Source organism: Neolamprologus brichardi, chromosome 8, assembly GCF_056152115.1.
Source record: "Neolamprologus brichardi isolate AB-2024 chromosome 8, ASM5615211v1, whole genome shotgun sequence".
NCBI classification, from domain to species: domain Eukaryota; kingdom Metazoa; phylum Chordata; class Actinopteri; order Cichliformes; family Cichlidae; genus Neolamprologus; species Neolamprologus brichardi.
In genome coordinates, this window is record NC_142111.1 from 15,310,620 (window position 1) to 15,334,088 (window position 23,469).

General features: G+C 39.0%; 1 protein-coding gene across 1 annotated transcript in view; it reads right to left on the reverse strand.

Annotated features, from left to right (window-relative positions):
- Positions 1-6,780: 6,780 nt before the first annotated feature.
- Positions 6,781-23,469, reverse strand: part of LOC102780307 (SH3 and cysteine-rich domain-containing protein 2-like) — a 35,820-nt gene continuing 19,131 nt past the window's right edge. The window contains exons 3-11 of the mRNA XM_006791188.2: positions 23,104-23,198; positions 15,531-15,615; positions 15,222-15,334; positions 15,038-15,101; positions 12,993-13,048; positions 12,750-12,838; positions 10,367-10,418; positions 8,963-9,100; positions 6,781-8,725 (exon numbers count right to left, since the gene is read on the reverse strand). Coding sequence (XP_006791251.2) covers positions 8,627-8,725; positions 8,963-9,100; positions 10,367-10,418; positions 12,750-12,838; positions 12,993-13,048; positions 15,038-15,101; positions 15,222-15,334; positions 15,531-15,615; positions 23,104-23,198 — 791 coding nt within the window. The 3' untranslated portion in view covers positions 6,781-8,626. The remainder of the gene's footprint in view (positions 8,726-8,962; positions 9,101-10,366; positions 10,419-12,749; positions 12,839-12,992; positions 13,049-15,037; positions 15,102-15,221; positions 15,335-15,530; positions 15,616-23,103; positions 23,199-23,469) is intronic.

Below are 23,469 nucleotides of genomic sequence, written 5' to 3' on the forward strand. Positions count from 1 at the left end.
AGGTTTGCTGGTGTTCATTTATGGATTTCTGCTGTAGGTTTGATGCTGTGACTGGGATGATTGTCCTGTTGCATGACCCAATTTTGACCAAACTTTAGTTGTCAGACAGATGGTCTCACATCTGACTCTAGGATATACAGAGGAATTCATGTTCAATTCAGTGACTGTCACCCAAATCATGACCCCTCCACCAACGTGCTTCACAGTTGGTGAAGGTGCTTGTGCTGATACGCTGCATTTGGTTTACTCCAAACATGCTTCTATGCATTATGGACAAAAATCTCCACTTTTGGAGAATAAATGTAATATGTCATGTCTTGCTGTTTATTGGCAGCTCTATTTACTTAATTTTACTTAATTTTAAGATTATTTTATTTATTATATTTTAAGACACGGTGGTGAAAACTTGAAATTCAACAGAGGGTTTCCTTTATTTATTTTTTTTATCATGTCTTTATGACTGTTTGAATAAATAGTGTAAAATTAAATTAAAATTAAGTTTTTAGTGGTGGATGGAAGTTTGCTGCATAAACACAAAAATCCCACTTTAACACAAGTCAGTCTTCAGAAAAAGGGTTGTTGGCTTTACAGAACCATCTCCAAACATTTTTTTTATTTTGTTCTCTAAAAAGTTCGATCTCTGTCAGTTCACAGTCAGACAGACTGAAATGCAGAAATTCAATGCATTGATTCTCCACAGAAGTGGTCGACCAACAAAGAACACGCTAAGAGTGAGCGGTATAACAGTCTGGGATGTCACAAAGGAACACATAGAAACACCTGAGTTTCTTTCTCACATTGGTTAATGTTCATGTTTATGAGTTTTACAATCACAGGAACACTAATCAACAACGGTGTTTGTGCAGGACTGTAAGGAGAAAGAACGCCGCTTCCTGTCCAAGTCGTTGTTGTTGAGACCAAAAGAGATGCTTTCAGCATTTACTGCATCTGAGCTGTCATAATTACAGGAACAATTTATTTTAAATTATGTCAAGAAATTAAAAAACAAATTTCCATAATTTTAAAAGTAGGCCATGTTTCTACTAATAACAAAAAATTATGCAAACCAGAATAAAATCAATGTTTTGAAATATTTTCCCAAATAAATGAATGAAAGTACAATTTTTTTGTCACTCTGGTTTAACTGGTTTCTCTTTGTCTATCTATGTTAAAATCTAGTTTTGTTTTAGGTCATACAGTGAGGGGAAATAATGATTTGATTCCCTCCTGAATTTGTGAGTCTCTATTTTTTTATGGTAGTTTCCCTTTAATGGACTATTAAATATTTATTTCACTCAATGACACACAATTCAATTTATAACTTTTATGAAATGCGTTTTTTCTGGATTTGTAGTTGATTTTCTGTATCTATTAAATGTGACTAAACAAATTTGGCAAGAGATCAAATGATTATTTCCTCCAATGTAGTTGTGCAGAAATATGTATTTAAAAAGGTTTTTATTTCAAGGCACCACTCTGTTGGTTTAAATGTCAAACTTTCTAAATTTACTGAATAGCCTGCCTTTTTAGATTTGGGATAAATATGATTACACTGAGACACTTTTTGCTTTTTGATAGTTATGTTATACAGCAGAATGTCAATGGTTAAATAAATGCAGAATTTTGTAACTGGATAGAAATAAGTAACTGGGAAAACAGGACACTTAAGTGACAAAAAGTGTGTTTACACAGTGATTATGGAGATGGAAACTCAATTTTAAATGAATGAGTAACGAATGCAGAGCTGCTGCTGTAGTGTTGGAATATAACCTTTTTGATCAAAAGAAATTGATAAATAAAAACACTGTCCTTCCAGTCCATGTCCTCATGCCCTGCTTGACCTCCCAAGATTTTCCTTTTCTATACAAGTCATGAAGCCATCAGTCATATCAAAGCTAAATTACAGCCTGAAGGCTAAACACAGAGAGGTAAGAGAGGGAGAGAAAAAAGAGATTGTCATCGCTGATTAAAGAGTGCATTGGGTGAAGTGCTGTGGAGTTTAATCCTCTTACACCATGCAGCTGTGGAGTGACAGTGTGGAGCAAGAGCCTGAGAGCAGGTGTGGAGGTGGGGTGGATCTGCAAGAGTGGAACACGGTGTTGTGTTTTCATTTGGTGTCATGGGCTTAATTCAGAGAAACATCTGTCATAGGCAAAGAAACAGCCATCTGGAATACAAACCGGCATCCGGCGTAGATATTTACCCCAGCTCACAGGACTGGGGGAGATAGGTAACCACACCTACAACCAGAAAATATTTTTTCAATAGTAAATTCTTTTAGTTTAAACAGCTTATGCATTCCTTATTATCATTACATTTAAACGATGTAACTATAAATATAATCATTCATGTAGTCTGGCTGTGAGGGGCTGGTAGGCGGTCATTTCGGGATTATATGCCGTGGACCATTATGGAAACTGTTCACAGTGCGTTGGTTTAATGCTTAATCCATTCCTCATACATAAAACTTGCTTGATCTCCTTTTTATTATGTACAAGAATAACGAGTAAATCACCCAGGGCCTCCCTGAAATAGTTCGTCAATAGAGGCAAAGAGGCATATGTGATTCCTTAAATCTACCATTCCCAGTGTAGCGTGCTTCAAAGACAGCTTTCATGTGTCACCCCCCAGGCCTACGTTGTCTGTCCTGTTCAACCTCTGAGATCTACTCCGAGACTTTCGACTAGACTTAAAGCCCTTGAACTCATTGTGCCATCTTTTACCTCAGGACTTTGCCATGTGATGCTTATTCCTGTCACTAAAAGTGTGTTTGTGCAAGCAGCATCCCGAAAAAGCGGAGGTAGCCTCAGTGCCAGGAGATGAGACCATGCATTAAACATGCAGCCTCCGTGTATCTCCTCCATTTTTAATGGTGCAGTTGGCTGTGGGTCTGAATGTAAACACGATTTTAACAATGGGGTGTTGACTGCATATGACAGACAGGAGGAGAGAAACATAACACACACGACAGACATGCTGTTATTACATTTTTAATGATTTGTAAGACTGCTGTACATATTTTTATTTTGTGTACTTCTTTGAGAACAAGAAGTTTTATGATAAAGGATGAGTTGAGATTTAAGCACATGCTTAAACCAAGGATAGTTCTCCTTTTATTTAAAATTGCTATATTCTGCAGCTTATTTTGTTATTCACATAACTACAAGCACACTGCTTTTAATGGCAAGCTATCAGAAAACAAAGATCACCAACTTTGCAGTTGCAGATGTTTAAATGGAAATTCCTCAGAACTTGGTGCACACTGTATTCCTAGCAAAGCCAAATACGAGAGATGCCATCACTTGTAACCACAGTGCATTAGTGAGTATAAATAGTGATCAAATTATAACGTAAGCCACTGTTTGTGAAGGCGTTTCACACACTAATTTAAAGGTTCATACAGTAAGCTAACTCTTTTTGCTGTCTGTAAACTGCTAAAAAGGTTTATGTGAAGGAGGTTCCAATGTCTTCCTAGTCAACATCCTAGTCTAAAGCTGATAACAGTCAAAAACAGGCTACTCCTACTAGTTGCAAACATACATGTAGCGTTTGCTCAGTGGATACTAAACTCTGTGCAGTTATATGAAACATTAAGTACACCTTTACTGCTTCCATAGGAATTAAAGAGGGTAACAGCCAGACCCTCCTAATCAAATGTATATGATTAACCGATCATGAGCAAGTGTCTTGCATCCTCTAAAAAAGAATTCCCAACAAATTAATCCGAAGGTCAAAGAGTACAATGCTCAGAAAAAAAAGAGCTACACCTCAGTCTATACAGGCCTGAGTTAGCCTGTTAAATATTAAAGTTCAAGACAGAATTAGAAGAAGACAGAAAAAGTATAGCTTATTTAGAACTGCTGTCAGGAGTAATCCTCTTCTCTCTGAAAAACATGGAAGCATGGATCAAGTTTGCAAAGCTGCATCTTAACAAACAGCAATACCTCAGGAACAACATCCTTTGGACAGACGAGACCAAAGTGGAGATTTCTGGCCAATATCAACTGTCAAGTACGGTGGTGGAGGGGTGATGATTTGGGTTTGTTTTCTAGCCACATGACCTGGGCACTTTCCGATCACTGGATTTCCTCTGTATATCAAAGTATTTACAGAATCAAATGCGAAGCCATGTGCTGGACAACTGAAGCAAATTGGGTCACACAACGGGACAATGATCCTAAGCAAACAAGCAAATCTACAGCAGAACCAAGGCAGTGCAATGGCCGAGTCAAAGTCCAGACATTAACCCAACTGAAATGCTGCGGTGCTGTGCATGATGCATCTCCATACATCTCAATGAACTGCAGCAATGCTGCAAAGACGAATGGGCCAAAATTCCTCTACAGCAAAGTGAGAGACTGATGAAGTCATACAGAAAACAACTACTTTACATTATTGCTGCTAAAGGTGGTTCTACAAGCTACTGAATCATGGATCATGGGGTGTACTTACTTTTTCACAGTTCTGTACATAGAGCTTTCCAGAAACTTTCTTTTTTAAGGGAATATAGGTGTGAGCACTTTGGCCACTTTGTTTCTGTGCTACGCTGCCAGTGATGCTCAGCACTTGATCCCCAGCTCAAGAAACCACTTTGTGTAATTTTTACATAATATATCTGCACCATTTGAGCTGACTGGCTGAACTACATCCACAAGGTGGGCTGTTAAAATGTGTAATTCATAAACTGAAGTGATAATTTCATGGTGCAAACCTTCCACAGATTCATATGTTAATATCCTCGCCTGTAGACTTAGTGGAAGTGAGGGATTGGAGATTATTTTTATTTTGTGTTTTTGATGCAGGGGTTTGTAAGGTGTCAGGAAGCGCCAGAAAGCTTTATTTTCCACTGACAGTGCATTCCTTTTCTCCTGCCTGCCTTTATTATCAATTGCTATTTTGAGCTTGGATTTTCTTCTAAAATTGGCATGAGTGTTATATTCCTTCTTCCCGTCAACGCCCCGTGTGCTGTGTTCATTGCCCCTGCTGTGCATCTGCCCAGCTGCTGCTGCTCATTTTTTAAAGATGCATAGAAGTAAGTGTGAAATCTACAGGATGAGACATGATTGTATAACCTATCACACATTTAATGAGCCATTTCATATCATTTTCTGGGGCTAGGAGCAGCCTCTTTTATGTACATGGTGTAGAATTATGGCCGCCCAAACTGAACACTTCAGCATTGATGTTGATGGATGTTGCGTGAAAGCAGAGTGAAAATGATTTGTTAAGGAAGACACGGCCACTAAGCTGTTTGTTGTTGCTGCTTGAGCCACACAAAGAGAATTTTAAAAAAGGCTTCAACTTCCTCAGCTCATTATAATGAAAGAGAGAGAGCAGAGCAGTACAGTAAGCGGAGAGCAGTGTCGGAGCACCACAGTCAGCAATTTTTATGAAATGTATGTGCGGCTTGATGTACTGCCAGTCGCACACTTTTCAGTCTCCTTCTCTGCAGAGATGAAAATCACATTTGATCCAGTTTGATAACAGAACTGGGTCATGGTTTGAGAAATGTTCCTGGCTCTACAGCAGGGACACACGCACAACCGTAACACATTCATAGACACACAACACTCTCTATGCCTGCTTAGTATATAGTTGGCCAGCAGCCCCTCCGTCACCAATTAATTTTATTGGGAGTTAATCACATCATTCATGGTCTTTAAGAACAAGCAGTCGTCACTTTAAATCAAAGCTCTCAATGTACTTCAGTGATGTGGCCATGAATGGAGACATTCTATTTGGGTGAATGGTATCAATTTTATGTGCAAGATTACTCAGTATATATAAAGTTATAGCGAATACTTTCAGCTTTAAATAAATGCTATATATTAAACAGCAGCATAGACATTTTTTCTTCTCTCTTTTTTAGTAATATTGTCTTTGTAGATGGCTTGAGTGAAATATCTCAGCAAGTACTTGTGGTCACCAGAGCATGTAAGCTAATCTAATGACTGTTAGGTTGCTTTTTCTAAGTAACACTCTTATATTTTATAGGAGTGTTACTTAGAAAAAGGGATTTACTCCTGCCTTCTTCTCCTAATAGCAGCCGTAGCAGCTTCGACAGGCAAAACTGTCCAGTTCTTGAATTTTTTACAAAATTTCTTCAAAATTGGCAGCATTCCCACTGGCTTTAGCTTTGTAGAAATTAGCTAATGTAGCATGCTAAGGCTATCCATTATAAACACAAGCTTGTTAGCATTTTCTTAAAATCGTTGCTCAAGGCCTCACAGAGCTGCTAGCAAAGACAATTACAGTTTACTATAAACCTTTAGCTAATATTCATTCGATTATTTATAAATTATTGAACAACACAGTCAGATGAGCTACACTTACATTCCAGAAATTCAAGACAAGGAAGAGGACCAGTCCAACACGCCTGTGATGTTGATGCCTCTTTGCAACAGCGCTGAATCAATTTTTCATGTGCAGTCCATGCTACTTCTTCAGGAAATGACCCAAATCCTTCCTAAAGCACTAGCCCTCTTGTAAAAGTGAACATTTATGAGTTAAAAAAACAGCTAGATTTAATCTTTATGTCAACATAAGGGTCCCTGATATTTAGTGATAAATATAAGTGCAATGAGAAGACTCAAAATTTTGGTTTGGTTTTTAAAAGCACTAAATTAAAGCAGCAATTTTCCACCTTTAGTGATAAAACCAAAGAGTCGCAGAGAAATAGGTTATACTACTAAATCTTTACTCTCCACAACTATTGCTGACTTCAAACTGAAAGCACAAAATTGGATAACAAAGACAAAAAGACAGCATTTTAGAGTTCATTTAACTTTATTGAGAGCTGTGAAGATCACAGAGCAGCTAGCCATGCAGAGAACTAGCCTGGTAGTGCGCATTTAGATTTGAGATTCACCTGGTAATACTGATCCTGAGCCAATTTTGGTTCTAGTCAGTGAGGATAATGTTTAAGAGTAGCATGGTACAGACTAATTCAAGATGTAAAAGCAAGTCCAAATTCAAATCCTTGCAAAAGCACACCGACACACGTGTGGATACACTGGAAATAAGCCGAGTATAAAATAAGGTGAGTGACTAGAACTGTTGTGCATAGTATCTGAAAAGACTTGTGCTGACAGGGGTAGTTGTTAATTGAGCAAAGAGATGCATACATAGGTAAGTAAGACAATAAATAGTAATTTCCTGTAAGTTGTAACTGTGAAATTAATGCCCTTAGTTGGGTCCTGGATAGCTGCAAACCTCTTAACCAGAGTGCTATTCAGAGCCGCTATATACAATATTTTTAAGGCTATTTACAAATACTGTCATAATTGTATTTACAGTTATTGCCACAACAAAGGCAGCCCATGACTGCCTTATTGTTTTCAAATGACAGAGCAATAAACCAAGTGTCGTGAGGTGATTTAGTCTTTTTCCTAACCCTGGTCTCTCTTTAATACTTATCACTTATGTGTGCTGGGAGAAACTTGCCATTGATTTAAAATAACATAAACTTTTGAGTGTCTGAGAGACTAAAAGTTGGAAGAGTTTAATAAATCATCCTGGATTATTTCTTTGCTCTGCTCTGTCCAGGAGGAAAAGCAAGCACATCAAAAAGTCCTAACATTGACACCATCCTCATGCTGAAGTACACAACTAGATATGACCGCGAATATTACAGGACATTACATACAGATAGACATGGCTTGGTGTTTATTTGATGAAGAAAGCAGATTCTAGTGGATGGTTTTTAATGCTACACTGAACAGAGTGAATTATGAAATCTGTGTGTGTAAAGAAAGTGCGACTGAAGGGCACACTGACAAAGAAACTCCCCGAGGTGCACGCAAAGCATTTGTCACATCAGAGCTGTGAAGAGCACAAATCTACGATATTCCAATCACCGGAGAGCAGTCTGAAATGTAAAAACCTCAGCATCTGTGTGTGTCATTAATAAAAGATGTAGCCGAGAAGACTTACTTTTATATATTATGTAATACCTGAATCTTTTTCTACTCGGAGCAGGAGTGACACATATCCATATCATCAATTCATATCATGATGTAAAATGTGCTCATATAGAGCTGCAGTGCGGACATCCAAATATGGTTTAAATTCTCAGCTAAATCTATCAAATCCAGGCGGTTTAACAGGGTTTCAAACAAACAGCCAGACAGTGTGTTTGCACAACGCATCACAATAAACAGCTACAGACTTTCACAATGTCTCGTTTCCTCTACAAAAACAATGACATTAAGACAGTTTGCTTACAATATCTCTTTAGGCTTGGACAAGCCTCGACATCATAATTAAAAAGTCCTCTCTTCTTTCTCACAAACAGATGGCCAATGGAGATGGCTATTGAGGTAGCCAGACTTCCTGCACACTTATCCTCTTCCACATAATGCTACATTTCATTTGTGAGGGTATAAAAAAGGAAAGCTGTGCTACAAGAAAAGTAGCTCTAAATAATTGCAAGGAAGCCCCTGCATCCTTTAGGTCTTAAACTGCGGTAAAAAGCAAAGTTGTGAGTTATCTTCCACTCACACTGCTTTCACTGCCACATTTTTGAGATGGAGGCGGGTGGTTGGTGGTCAGTGAGGTGTTGGCTAAACACTCCTGAGTATTCCTCCATCACTGTAACAAAATGAGGGTCAAGGCGAAAGCAGCGCCGTCATATTTCTAGCAGACACTTCACAGGAACCAGGCCCCTCTTCTTCCCGCTGCTCAGCCGGAGGAAGCCGTCAATCTCCTCGTTCTTCCCGATACAGATCTGCAGAGGGAGAGTCAGACGGTGAGGAAAGGCAAGAAGAGAGGACAATGGAGCAGGTGGAAGGGCAAGTGAAATAAAAAAAATAAATATGTGACTTTCTGGACTGAGGTAAAAAAAACAAAAAACAGTCATAACATGCAGTCCTCGGTAATCACAGCAGCTTTTTGCATTCCTTTGCATAGATTTTGAAAAGGCTTTCAGCGTGCAAGAGAAACTGTGTGTATTTTACAGTCTCACCTGGGACTCTTTCACAGTCATCTGGCCTTTGTCTCGGTTGCCGTGGAAACCAGTAGTGACCTTCCACACCCTCTCACCAGGGCGGATACGCTGCACAAAGTTGGCTGGAAAAAATCCCACCTTGTTTCTGCTTTTCCCCTGGCAAACACACCCAACCAAGGACACACACATACACAAACATTTAGCCCGTTAGTCTAAACAGAGAGGAAAAAAAGGTCTGCACTGGTTGTAGTATAAAAATAGATCTCACTCACTGGGTTTTCACTCAACTTTGCTCACTCGCTTAAGGTAAATTATTTCATATCATGTCCGCTTATGTTCCAACATGAGTATGCTTCCTCTGCAGCCCTCAAATAAGCATCACATTTGTACCACAATAAGAGAAATGAATGAGAATGAACCGTCACAATTAGCAAGAAATCTGGAATTAAAAAGAGATTTCTGAGTTTTTGTTCCCTAATTAGCAACACAGCCACTAGACCAAAAAGCATTTTTGTATTTGTGAAGCCCTAATCCCCTGCTATTCTCTTCAGAGACTCTGGCACACAAGCATACAAAACCCAGGAATGCTGGAGTTGCACAACTCAAAATTTACCCATTTTGCTGGCTTGGCTGAGTCCTTGCTTAAACTGAAAGAATATATAAAAGGGAAACAGCAGATTTCTGCAGAGTGTAAGTATCTCTTTTGGAAGGTGGTTTGTATGTTTTTTTGTTATTTTTGTTGAAATAACAGTAGCACTGTTTGTGCATTTGTAGCTGAAGTCACTAGACTGTCCTTCATCACTTTAAACACATTCTGAATGAAGAATTGTACTGCGTTGAAATCAAGTCACAAATATTGTTTTCTGAAGTAATTTGGTTTGTACTCTTTAAGAAGGAAAATAGAAAAATTCAACAAAAATATTTATTTACAGTCAATTTTAAATGAGCCCCTTGATGATCTTTTCATTCATTTAATTGAGGCTTCTTCGTTAACTAAAATTAGCTGCAGAAAAATAGTTCCTTTGCTGCCACCGTGTCGGGTAAGACAAGCTTTTACTTTTCCCTGATGTTTTGTTATGTGAAGACTCGTCTGTCCTTCTGCTGGTCAAGGTTAAAATCGCCTGCTGTCTCATTAAAACACAGATAGCAATCTGTCCTCTTCCTCTTCATGTTAACTAGCTCTGCTAACAGTCATACCTGCCTTACTTCAGGGCTCAACTATCAACTCTGTTACTGTGACCAAACAGCCCTGCTTTGAAAGGAAGTTCAGATGTCGAGCTGAGGGTCCTGGATAAGTAAATATGTTATTTACAAAAGCACTGGCTCAGTTAAAAAGAAAGAAAATGTAATGCTTCCGAATGACTTAGTGAATAGATAACACTTCGGTGCATTTAAATATAAAGTCTGTTTTATAAAGCCTACCTTCCACCAGTCTTCATTAGAATCATCTGTCACTTGAATTCTGTCACCAGGCCTGCAGAGAAAACAGAATATAGACCAGAGTGCAGTGAGCTGAGTATCCTTTGAAGAGGATTTTTACCACTTTAAAAGCAATAGTGTCAGGTTTGATGTTCCCTTGTAATTTTATTCTATTTTTACCAAAAAAAAAAAAAAAAAAAAAAAAGACTAAACAGTTGGCAGTGTTAGATATACATCCATCCATCAATCCATTCGCTTCCGCTTATCCTTTTTAGGGTCGCGGGGGGTGCTGGAGCCTATCCCAGCTGTCATAGGGCGAGAGGTTGGGTACACCCTGGACAGGTCACCAGTCTGTCGCAGGGCCAACACACAGAGGCATACAGTGAAAACTAATTCGACGCATATTTGCACCTATAGACAACAGGAAATACAAGATACAATACTTCTGCTGTCTATCAACCCTTATTACAAAGTAAGAACTGTGGAGGTGGTATTTTTACATTGATGTAAACCATTTAGAGTTTTTCAAATGTCATTTAAAATACTAATAATGGCAGTAAGTATACAGCAGCAGAATAACACTGACCATTTTCAGGCTAGTGTGTGTGTTAAGGGGTTTGCCTGAACTGGAACACTTGATCAACCATTTGTGTCTTGGTGGGTTTTTTTTAATGTGCTACATAACGAAAATGGACTTCACTATGTATTTGTTCCCTCTTCTATTATGTATAATCCTGTAAATATCACAGCAGCCTGAGACGCTTCTTTCCATTAGTCTGAAGGCAACTGAAATAGCTGGCTTCATGCTGGACTGTGTACTTTGGTCAGTTTTCCATTAAAGTCACAACAGCAATCTTAATAGGCTGACCTAACTTTAATGAGCTGACCTTATTAAGGCCCAACAGTGGCTAAACTTCCTCCGTGTCCTTAGAAAGAATAACCTGGACCAGAAGATGCTGCTGGCCTTCTACTGGCTCCTCAGTGGAGAGTGTGCTCTACTACTGCCTTGGTGTTTGGTACGCAGAGGCCACAAATGAGAACAGGAAGGCTGCACATAGGGTAATTAACAAGGCCCCCCCCCTAAAAAAATCATTGACTGCTCTCTGCCACCCCTGGAGGCCATCGCCAGATCCTTCTGTCTCAGAACACCCAGGGCCATCACAGGTGACCCCGCCCACCACCTGTTTGACCTGCTGCCCTCTGGTTGGCGCCTCAGGTCAATCAGGTCCCACACCTCCAGACTCACCAACAGCTTCTTCCCCTGGGTCATTCAGACTGTTAAAAAACACTAACCCCCCACACCCCACCCCTGCCCACCCATCTCATTAATCTGAGCCATGGTCTGAGTAACCCTCATCACTCAGGCCGCTCACACACAGACTCTATACTCAGACAGTCCTTTTCACTGCTTCCAAACACTTTGCTCTCCAAAGTGTGCCTTTCTCTTGTTTTGTATATGTATTCTTCTAGTTTGTATATATTTCTTCTGTTTGCCATTTATTCCTGATTTTTTTTAAACTCCGGCACAGTTGGCACTAAGCACCCATAATTTCACCTTACATATACAATAACAATAAAGGGCTATTTTATTCCGAACCAACATTTACTTATCACAAGTGTCTGCACACTTGTGATAAGTGTCTGCACACTTATCAAATAAAATTACAACAGCACAGTCAGCAGTCTCTGATGTCTAATAAACTGTTGCTATTTTTAAAAAAAGATTAGAATACTTGTCTATCATATAGTTCTGGTATTCCCAACCTAGTAGAGATATCGGTTTGTCTGAGCTTTTTCTGTGAGTGGCTGATGCAGTACAGTACAAATATAGACATGTGTGCTGAAATCCCAAGAAAAGTGCAGTTAATTAGAGTTTATTCAGATAATATTCATTAATAGAAACAAAACCACTTTGTCTATATAAAGCCATAAGAAACATAACATTTAAGTGAAATGTAAGTGAATGCCATAAATGTACCAGACTGATGAATCCAGCTATGTCTGAACACTTATAACATTACTGAGCTTTCTTAGTGGACTGTTGTCCATGTAAAGAAATTCCTGATGTGCTGTCTTCTTGCACAGAATTATCCTCCAGATTACTGTTGGGTGTAATTCTACACTCAGAAGATTCCTGCACCTACTGACATACAAACACTCCTTTTTTAACACACAGTGCAGCTGTTTGTCCTTCCTGACCTCCCAGCATGCTCTCCCTTTCCAACCGAACCATGCAACCCCCTACAATCATCCTGCTGGGGAAGCAGATGGTGGGTGAATGTCAGTAAAATTTTGTCCAGGTACACACTTTCTCATCTCTCGGAACTGAACAATATTGACAACAAATGACACACAAACAAACCATAAACAAAGGAATTTTACTAACTGCAGCTCCAAATCGTTCTTCTCCTGAGGCAGAAACTTGTAGAGCGCCACATACGTGTGAATAGAGCGAACCTCCATTCGTTTTGGAGTCTAACAAAACAAAAACCAGATGGAAAATCAAGATTGCTTTTTTGCATGCTTCTCTTGTGGAATCATCAAACATAAAAATATTTTTTGACAGAATGCATTTGTACTAATTAAAAAAAAAAGAAGCTGAAATAACAGAGCAATGCTGACTACACACCTTTAGACTGACCCGTTCTTCTGAATCAGCCTTCTCGCTTTCAGGAGGGGTGAGCACTGGAGAGACAGACACAGAAACCAAAGACAGATAATATACATGAGACAAAGAAAGGTCACATAGAAAAAAAGGAAAAAAATCAAGAAAGAGTGGTGGTGTAAGAGAAAGAAAGAACAGACAAGACATAGGAAGAGGGAGAGCTCTTGTCACTTTGTGGCAAACAAGTAAGGCAGAAGGGAAGGTCATTCACTATAAAGTGGCAGCAGTACAAACAGAGATGATCTCTTCTCCTGGGACTAAAGTCAAAGAGGAAAAGTGCAGAAGACACACACTACCACCTCTACACTGTACTGTATATTATGTTAATGTGGTCCTTTAACTCTTTGACATTTATTTAGCAATTGTCCTTTACCAGAAACATATCACAATGTATTAGAGCTGAACATTTGTTCTTTAAATACTCAAACTGTGTAACGTATTGTTTCAAAAAGTGTTTTTTATGCATTACACATTTTTTCACTCAGTATTCAGATATTCTATAAAGTTGTTTTAATGACAAATTCTAGATTAATCAATACCTGTACAGTATCACTTTCAGGACCAATGTACTGGTGCATGTTTTTTCTTTTGTCAGTATGTAGTCAGAAAATGTTACATAAAGACCCTACACAAGGAATACTTTGGGTTTTTTTTGTTTGTTTTTGTAAACAATCAGTATGAGTCTGAAGCAACGCAATCTGAAACTAGAGCCCAGCTGCCAGAAGCAAGGAAAAATGTCAAACCTTAAAACAAACAAAAAAAAAAGAGTAAACTACATTTACCAGAAGCTCTAAAGCTCACACATGGACATGCTCTGTCTCATTTGTTTAGTGTTAGCTTGAAATTAAAAATAGCTTTAAAAGAAAAGAAGGTGGGTTATGCAAGGGACTATTTCTTGGCTAAGCACAGTGATGTCCCTGGACTCTGGACCAGTTACCCAACAGTGATGAACAAATACTCAACTAATGTCTATATCTGTCCAGCATGAGAGTTTACCAAGTCTTTTTTTTTAAAGGGAAATTGTTACTGAATAAGAAACTACTGGTAGCATGAGACAATACCTGCATCCTACAGAGTATGCACAGGTAGTCCAACTCCACTAGGATGGCACATTAATATGCACCATTTTCCAGGAGGTTCACCGTGTCTCCCAGCGCAGTCTCAAGAGCTTGGAAGAGATTCCAGGAGACTGGCAGTTAGGAGAGCTGGACAGGGTGGTAGAAGGTCCTTAACCCATCAGAAAGACCGGTATCTGTTCCTTTGTGCAAAGAGGAACAGCATGATGCCAGAGCTAAAAAAAATGACCTCCAGCAGGACGCTGGTGTGAATGCTTCTGACCAAACAGTCAGGCCACCCTCATTAAGTCTGTTCCTGAGAACCCAGTATCCTAGTTGCCCTGTGCTCATTACCTACGGAGCTCGACCGGCATTTGCCATAGAATAAAAGCAGGTCCACTGCCTTGTGGTTTTCAAAGAAATAAGCATGTTCATACTGAGCACACGTGAGAGATGTCAAAAGATCTGGAGAAGAGATGGAGAATGTTGTGCTGCCTGTAACACATAATGCAGCATGATCAGTTTTGGTGGTGGGTCAGTGATGGTTTGAGAGGGAGGCACAAACGTATACAGCCCAGGCAACAGCACCCTGACTCAGACTGTCCAGGAGCTCAGTGATGTCCTGGTCCAGATCTGGGAGGAGAACCTCCAGAACACCATCCATTATCTCATTAGAAGCATGCCTGACAATGTTGAGGAGGCTATACAATTAAATTAGTTGCTGAAATTAAATTTTGGCAAAATGAACATCATTTTTTTCACTTTGATTTTCAGTGTGTTTTTGAATCAAGTCCTCTGTAAGTTGATACTTTTCATTACAATTAAAACAGATTCCCAGCATGATTGTTTTCCTCTATTGAGATCTGATGTTATGTTAAGAATAATCCTCAAGGAATTTTAGCATGACAACATAACAAAATGCATTTCCTGTATTCAAGAAAATATTTGACTTACTTCCTGGGATGTGATCCTCTTCAGCTATAGGCTGGTTTTCTAGTTTGTCTTGCAGTTTTTCTTCCTATGATAAAGACAGGAAGAACAATATTCTTGCAAAAAATTATATCAACATAGATTTTTCTGAATGATGAGGGTTGTCAGTGTATTTTATGTGTGTGTGTCTGCCTGTGTGCATTTATACCTCATGACAGGGTGATTCTGAGATACTGCTGAAGCTGGATTGACTCAACTGAGCCAGTGTCATGCCGTAGCGCAAGGCCTCATACACAGGATCAACAGTGCTATTATCTGCTTCTACATATGACCAGACAAAAAGGAAAAGATCATCATATGTGCAGTTTTATAGATGATACTATACTGAGACACACACACGCACGCACGCACGCCTCTCATGTATAAAGCATTAAAGGCCGCAGACATGGTGATTAGTCATCCTCGGAGTCTAGTTATTTGCTGCTGAGATAAATCAGTCTGTGCTTCCATCACTCACCCTGCGCAGCAGGAGCCTCTCTAACCACACCCAGTGGATCAGTGGTAAGAAGAGGAGAGCTGAAGTTTCTTTTAAAAGCTCCTGTCTGACATACCAGGAGAGAGACAGCAGAGAAGGAAAGAGAAAGGGAGGAATGTTACGTGAAGAGGAAAAATGCTTTTGTAAGGAAAAGCAGAACATACTTATACATACTTACAGAAAATACTCATGAACTCTGAGTAATTGAAAAGGTTCAAATGTGAATGCACTCAAAATAATCTTGTTTGTGTTTTTCAAAACTGCAAATTATATATTTCCTTTGAGTTTTATTCAAATTAAATAAAACTAATTTTTACCCATGTGAAAAATACTAAAACATACTGCAGTAAATAAAACGCAAAACGTGTTTTATTACACCTACGAGACCCCTTTAGCCTTCAGAAGCGCTTCAAGGCTTAGATTCAACAAGGTGCTGGAAACATTCCTCAGAGATTTTGGTCTATATTGACATGACAGCCTCCCACAGTTGCTGCTCATCTGTGATACAAATCTCTTGTTACACGACATCCCAGAGGTGCTCTATTGGATTCAGATGTGGTGGCTCTGGAAGCGATTTACGCAGACCAAAGTCATTGTCATATTCAGGGAACCACTTTGACATTATTTGAGCTTTGTGAGATGGTGTGTCATCCTGCTGGAAGCAGCCATCAAAAGATGCGTACACTATGGTCTTAATAGGGATGGACACGGTCAGCACCAATACTCAGGCAGGCTGTGGGGTTTAAATGATGCTCACTTTGTACTGAGGGGCCCAAATGTGCCAAGAAAACTTCCCCCACACCATCACCGCCATCTTCATAAACCACCAAAAGCTGAAGGCAGGATAGCTCCATGCTTTCATGTTGTTTGTGCTCAACAGAACAGACAATGTCTTCCAGTCCTCTATTGTTCAATTTTGGTGAACCCCTCTAGTGGCACTGGCTGTGGTCTTCTTCTGCTGCTGCAGCACATTTGCATCCAGGCAATCAAATACAACTCTTCTGTCAGATGACACTAGCATCACAGAGATATGCACACATATCTGGTGACTGAAAGCATAGTGGTCCAAAGTAACACAGGCAAAATATTACTGCTGGGATGTGAGACAACATCAGACTATAAAGGTGCACCTTAAAATATGGCAAAAATGAAGGGATATTTATCAAAGCACATACTAAGGTAGTTCATGTGTCTTGAACGCAATAAATGCAAAATATTGTCCATATTTTTCCATCAGAGGCTTTAATTTTATGGATTGTAGCATGAAGGAATGCATTCCTGATGAATGAGCAGGCAGTGGTTCAGTACTGACCCCCCCTTGAGTAACCAGTGGCAGTCAACATCTGACAAGGTGTTAACTTTTGTTAGCATGATGTTTACAAGCAAAGTGTGTTAGCGCTACACTAAGCATTAGATGATTTGTTGGAGAAATGTCCAAAAACACTGCTGTACCTTTTATATGCCTGCCTTCAGGAAGATTTAATCACGTGGTGTCTGCATTAATTCGCCACAAAGGTTTGTCACTGTCAAACTGAAGCTCGCCAGTACAGATCTGATACTGTACTCCTTTGATATCTGATTGTGTTTCTTTATTTAGTAAGAGAAACATGTTTAGCTACAGGACGTGACTCAGAGATAAATTCCAAAGCCTTGTTTTTCATGAAAGGGACGCAAAATAGAAACAGTTTCTAAAGAATCTCAGCTTTATTTAAGCTCTTAGATTGTTTTCTTCTTTCATCTTTTTGTGATATATGCTGAAAATAACATATCAGGTAAAGGGCTTTAATCTCTGAATTACTTTTAGTACAGTTGTACTTAAAAAAAAAAAAACAACACTTTCAAGGTTGTGTTTTATTTTTAGATTAAAACAATCTCATGAAAATTCATGAGATGTTTTTCTATACAAAAATATTTCACAAGGTCAAAGCAAACCATACCAGAAATTACTGATAAACAATTGCCATCTACCAACCCCAATGATCACCAAATGATTTATTCCAGGACCTACAATTTTAAAAATAATAAAAGAAACTGGCAGCTGTGATTATCTAATATATCTGATTGTAGATCATCTAAAAAGTACAGAAATCATTCAAAAGTGAAATGCTGTTTTAAGGTACAGAAGGAGATGATGGCTATTTTCAGGCCAGACAGACAAGATGTCTTTTTTAATCTGCTTGTTCCAGAAAATAACCTTCACATCTAGACAGAAATGACTGCATAAAACTGAACAGTGAAGCTTTTTGTTAAAAGGGACAATATCAGAAATACACATTCAGATAACATATATCTTGATATGAATATCTGAACATACAGTGGGGCAAAAAAGTATTTAGTCAGCCACCGATTGTACAAGTTCCCCCACTTAAAATGATGACAGAGGTCAGTAATTTGCACCAGAGGTACACTTCAACTGTGAGAGACAGAATGTGAAAAAAAAATCCATGAATTCACATGGTAGGATTTGTAAAGAATTTATTCGTAAATCAGGGTGGAAAATAAGTATTTGGTCACCTCAAACCAGGAAAATCCCTGGCTCTCACAGACCTGAAACGTCTTCTGTAAGAAGCTTTTCTGTCCCCCACTCGTTACCTGTATGAATGGCACCTGTTTGACCTCATCATCTGTATAAAAGACACCTGTCCACAGCCTCAACCAGTCAGACTCCAAACTCCGCCATGGCCAAGACCAAAGAGCTTTCGAAGGACACCAGGAAAAGAATTGTAGACCTGCACCAGACTGGGAAGAGTGAATCTACAATAGGCAAGCAGCTTGGTGTGAAAAAATCAACTGTGGGAGCAATCATCAGAAAATGGAAGACATACAAGACCACTGATAATCTCCCTCGATCTGGGGCTCCACGCAAGATCTCATCCCGTGGGGTCAAAATGATCATGAGAACGGTGAGCAAAGATCCCAGAACCACACGGGGGGACCTGGTGAATGACCTGCAGAGAGCTGGGACCAAAGTAACAAAGGTCACCATCAGTAACACACTACAACGGCAGGGAATCAAATCCCGCAGTGCCAGACGTGTTCCGCTGCTGAAGCCAGTGCATGTCCAGGCCCGTCTGAAGTTTGCCAGAGAGCACATGGATGATACAGCAGAGGATTGGGAGAATGTCATGTGGTCAGATGAAACCAAAGTAGAACTTTTTGGTATAAACTCAACTCGTCGTGTTTGGAGGAAGAAGAATACTGAGTTGCATCCCAAGAACACCATACCTACTGTGAAGCATGGGGGTGGAAACATCATGCTATGGGGCTGTTTTTCTGCCAAGGGGACAGGACGACTGATCCGTGTTAAGGACAGAATGAATGGGGCCAAGTATCGTGAGATTTTGAGCCAAAACCTCCTTCCATCAGTGAGAACTTTGAAGATGAAACGAGGCTGGGTCTTCCAACATGACAATGATCCAAAACACACCGCCCGGGCAACAAAGGAGTGGCTCCGTAAGAAGCATTTGAAAGTCCTGGAGTGGCCTAGCCAGTCTCCAGACCTCAACCCCATAGAAAATCTGTGGCGGGAGTTGAAAGTCCGTGTTGCTCGGCGACAGCCCCAAAACATCACTGCTCTTGAGAAGATCTGCATGGAGGAATGGGCCAAAATACCAGCTACTGTGTGTGCAAACCTGGTAAAGAGCCTATAGTAAACGTTTGACCTCTGTTATTGCCAACAAAGGTTATGTTAGAAAGTATTGAGTTGTATTTTTGTTATTGACCAAATACTTATTTTCCACCCTGATTTACGAATAAATTCTTTACAAATCCTACCATGTGAATTCATGGATTTTTTTTTCACATTCTGTCTCTCACAGTTGAAGTGTACCTCTGGTGCAAATTACTGACCTCTGTCATCATTTTAAGTGGGGGAACTTGCACAATCGGTGGCTGACTAAATACTTTTTTGCCCCACTGTATCTGCCTAATCAAACCCACTAATGAGAGTACTGCAGTTTGTGTATTTGAAGTATTACAGACTGAATGCATGTGGTAACAGTTACGGGGGGGGGGGATGCAAATCAAATGTTTACTCTCACTGTATTTTAACACTACGGCCATTGATGGCATTTGACTGGCAAAATATTAGTTGACTTTTATAACGAAATGAAACCTGTTTGACAGTGTGCACAGCTATCGGTGCGTCTACAAAACTAAACAATGATCATTACTGCACTTTCTGAAAGTTGATCAGACGTTACAGGAACAAAAAAGGAGCAGAATGCTGCGGATGCACACCTTCTCGGTGAGGTGACTTCGTCCACTATGCCCTGCTATTAGTCATAGACTCGTGCTGTATTCAGCATAAAAGTGCACCATAGACAGGATAAAAGATGGATGTAGCTACCATGATGTCACCCAGTGTTTTGTTTTGAATCTGGGTCGGATTCACATCTGAATGTGAAACTGCTCATTGAATTGCTCATTAGCTAATGAGCTTACCCTGGATAGTCTCCTATAGACTTCTATAGATCAGATGATCATAGACTGATGAAAAAAAAATTATTACCAAACCTCCTTATTAACAACAATAATATATAGTTTTACTCCCAGAATTATATCATTTGTAGTACTTATTAGTACTTCCTGTTGCTAGTACTAAATACAGGTTAACAGATTATCTCTGTCCTTATGTGCTTTAATAAGGCTAAGTCATAAGTTCTCAATAAAAGCGTTACATTTGTACTTTTTGTATTTTTATTATTAATTAATCTGCGCGCCATCTCCTCCATAAACTGCCTAAATTATTCATTTCACAATTTGTTTTTTTAAGTCTATGCCATTAATCTTCTTTTTATGCATTGTTGTACCTTTAGCATAGAGACACAGATAAGCAACTAAAGCCAAGTCCTGGTATTAATGCTGTCTTTTTTCACTGAATATTTTAAATACCATCCTTTTTTTAATCTGTTTATCACAAGGTTCTTTACAGGATTTTGGATACACACACACACACACACACACACACACACACACACACACACACTCACACACACACACACACAACTCAGTAAATAAATATAGCAAATGCTTCACTCTCACACTTTTGCTAATTATTGAGAGACAACTGGGCTCAACTATTCAGCAAATGCCAATTAAAATAAACTGTGCTCAAAACTGTAGGTAGAAAATGTTCTTAAGCACACAAACCTTTCTTTCACATTAAAGAGTGAGTGGTAACTTTATTTATCCAGAACCCGGATCACTCAGTAGCTTAAATTTCTATGCAGTTCTCCTTATTTCAAAAGCAAGCAGGCCATCACTTTACACATACCTACTGTCTCTAAGACAAGGACAGCTGTCAACCCCAGATGTTTTAAATTTTTACCCAGCCTTTATTTATTTGTATTTAACCCTTATCATATTTTCTTTTAACTGAAAACAGGTTTTTGTTTAAGTATCACAATATCTTACTATTGTGACAGTATTACTGGAATGGCTTAGTCTTTAGGGGAGCAGACAAGCTGAAAGTTCACACTTATTTAAGATCAAAACTGGATTCAGATTTCTGAACTGTATAAAGACTTCACACAGAAGCAACGATTTTGTGCAATGCAGCAGGCCTAGTTCTAATAATACTGTAATTCATCTTTAATTCAAATTAGCATTGATTAGCAAAAAATTGTCATGATTCCAAGCCAATTTAAAGCTGCTTGATTCTGGAGACGTTTTAAAGTAATTGGTCATATATCGGTGCACTCAGCAAATGGGTTGAGAGTGAGCCAAGAAGAGCGCAGTCATCAATATCTCTCTTGTGCTTTCTAAGTTCTAAGCCACTCAGATTTTTTTGTTTGACCATTCTCCTCATGTAATAATGCTTGTTTAAGATTTTTTTTCATTACTCAAACCCAAGAGAATAAATTTCAAAGGAAAAAAATATACTGTTCATTTGTTAAGATTTGAATTTTTTTCCTTTCTTCTTCTGGGTCACGTAACTCTTATAACAATCATATGACATTGTTATAAGAGTAAAAAAAAGTATATAACCTGAATATAATCTGACAGAGGCTCATACAAAAAAAATAAACAAATAAAAAAATAATACTTCTGGGATCACTTATGATTCATTTCCAGTCAAGAAGGATTAAAAAGCAGTAACTATAAATTTCCATGGTGGTATCGTTAGACTCTGTTAGTTATTACTGTTCTGGCTGCTGCCCTAGAACAGATAAACACACTGAAGACTTGGGCATAAATATAAATGAAACATTTTAAAGTGTAAAAATGAATTAAAAAAAACAAACAAACCCAAAACACAGAATATGTTAAGTGATTTTTTTAAACAGATTTATTATTTTAAATGTCCTTAAAAGACAGTGGAGTTCAAGCCTGGGAGGACTTATGATTGCACTAGAGCTCCTGTTTTTGGGGACTTAACTTTAGTAACATGTATACAAAATTGGAAACCTGGCTACTTTACATGAATTGCCACACATGTAAGTTTTTCCGACTTTAATTTGTTCCCTTTACATTTTTTCTCCAATTTTAAATCATTTATGAATTGTACCTGAGAAATTGACACACAGTAATTGTAATCCAACTGCAATTTACATTGAAGAGTATGTTTTGTACACAAAACTTTTGGGTGGCATGCTTTGGTTCGGAGTCAGTGAACCCCTTAATGTATGTCGATGTAGCCTTGAACTCCATTCAGTTTCAGTAAAATGCCTAATCCCCGATTTGATGACCGCGCAGTGATCGAAAAGGACACTGCCGAAGGCTTGGCGAAAGCCTACCGTGTCATATCCTCAAGGGATTGTATGCCTCAAACACACTGAATTTCACACTGAATTAGCCAGACCAGCTGGTACAGAGAGATATTGATTTTCCAACTGAGTTGAGAAGGGAGGAAGGAAATGTAGCATCCAGACAAGAGAGAGGGAGAGAAGAGGACGTCATGTGAGAAGAGCAGCACATGTGTGAGGAAGGGCAAAGAGGCAGAGTGAAAAATATTTGGACCTGGCCATGTATATTCTAGGTGTCATCCACAGCTTTTATTCCCCTCGGGCTTCACACTTAGTCTCAGTCTACTGTGAAAACATCATCAATAAAGATTCCAATTATAACCCATACCTTTTTGTCTTTGGTGGTTTGGCTTGAAAAAGGCTTTTATCCTCTTTTAACAAGACGGAGGGATCTGAGGCATATTACCAAGACAAAACACTATGCCAGGTGACAGAGACAATTACAGCATCCAGATGCTGTTTAAAGCTGCTGGCACAATGCAATCTGTGTTAGTCTCCATTCTACAGAGAACGTGCTCGTTTTCAGTAAATTCTCTATGCAAGAACACATCATATAGAAAGGTAATTAACTAAGTGACAAGAATTTTTGGCCACATCAAGCAGAGCTGTTGGGAGATGATGGCAGTAAAAAGCAAAGCAACTAAGGTACACTGAAATTAATATTCAGACAAAGCCAACAAACTGAGTAGTGCTTTATAACTGTGAAATATTTAAATCTTGGTATTTCAGACACTTCCACTGAAATTGTATGCTATCATTCAATCAATCCTTAAAGTGTAACAATCTGATGAAGGTGCAAAGAGCCTTACCTTGCCATTACAGGGCTGCTGGGAGAGCTCGGAGGAGCACCAGAGGTGGGTGGCCATCTTGCAAGATTTACAACGTAGGCCCTGCTTGGAGTTTCCTGCATTAACACCAAACATTACATGTGTTACCATAAGCCTGTCAGGAAATATTTCTGTAGCTTTAAATCGATCCTTAGCTAGCGATGGTATTCTAATGGTAGCAAAGATGAGGTGTGCCAGATGTGTGCCTCATTTGTGGTTCCTGTATCAAGTATAAAATAAACCAGCTCTGTCACTCACATACATTGTAGTTTGTGTGCAAAATATTACAGAAAACTAATGTTACATATTAGGCACAGTTAGTATATCCACCTTCAGAAATGGCCTTTG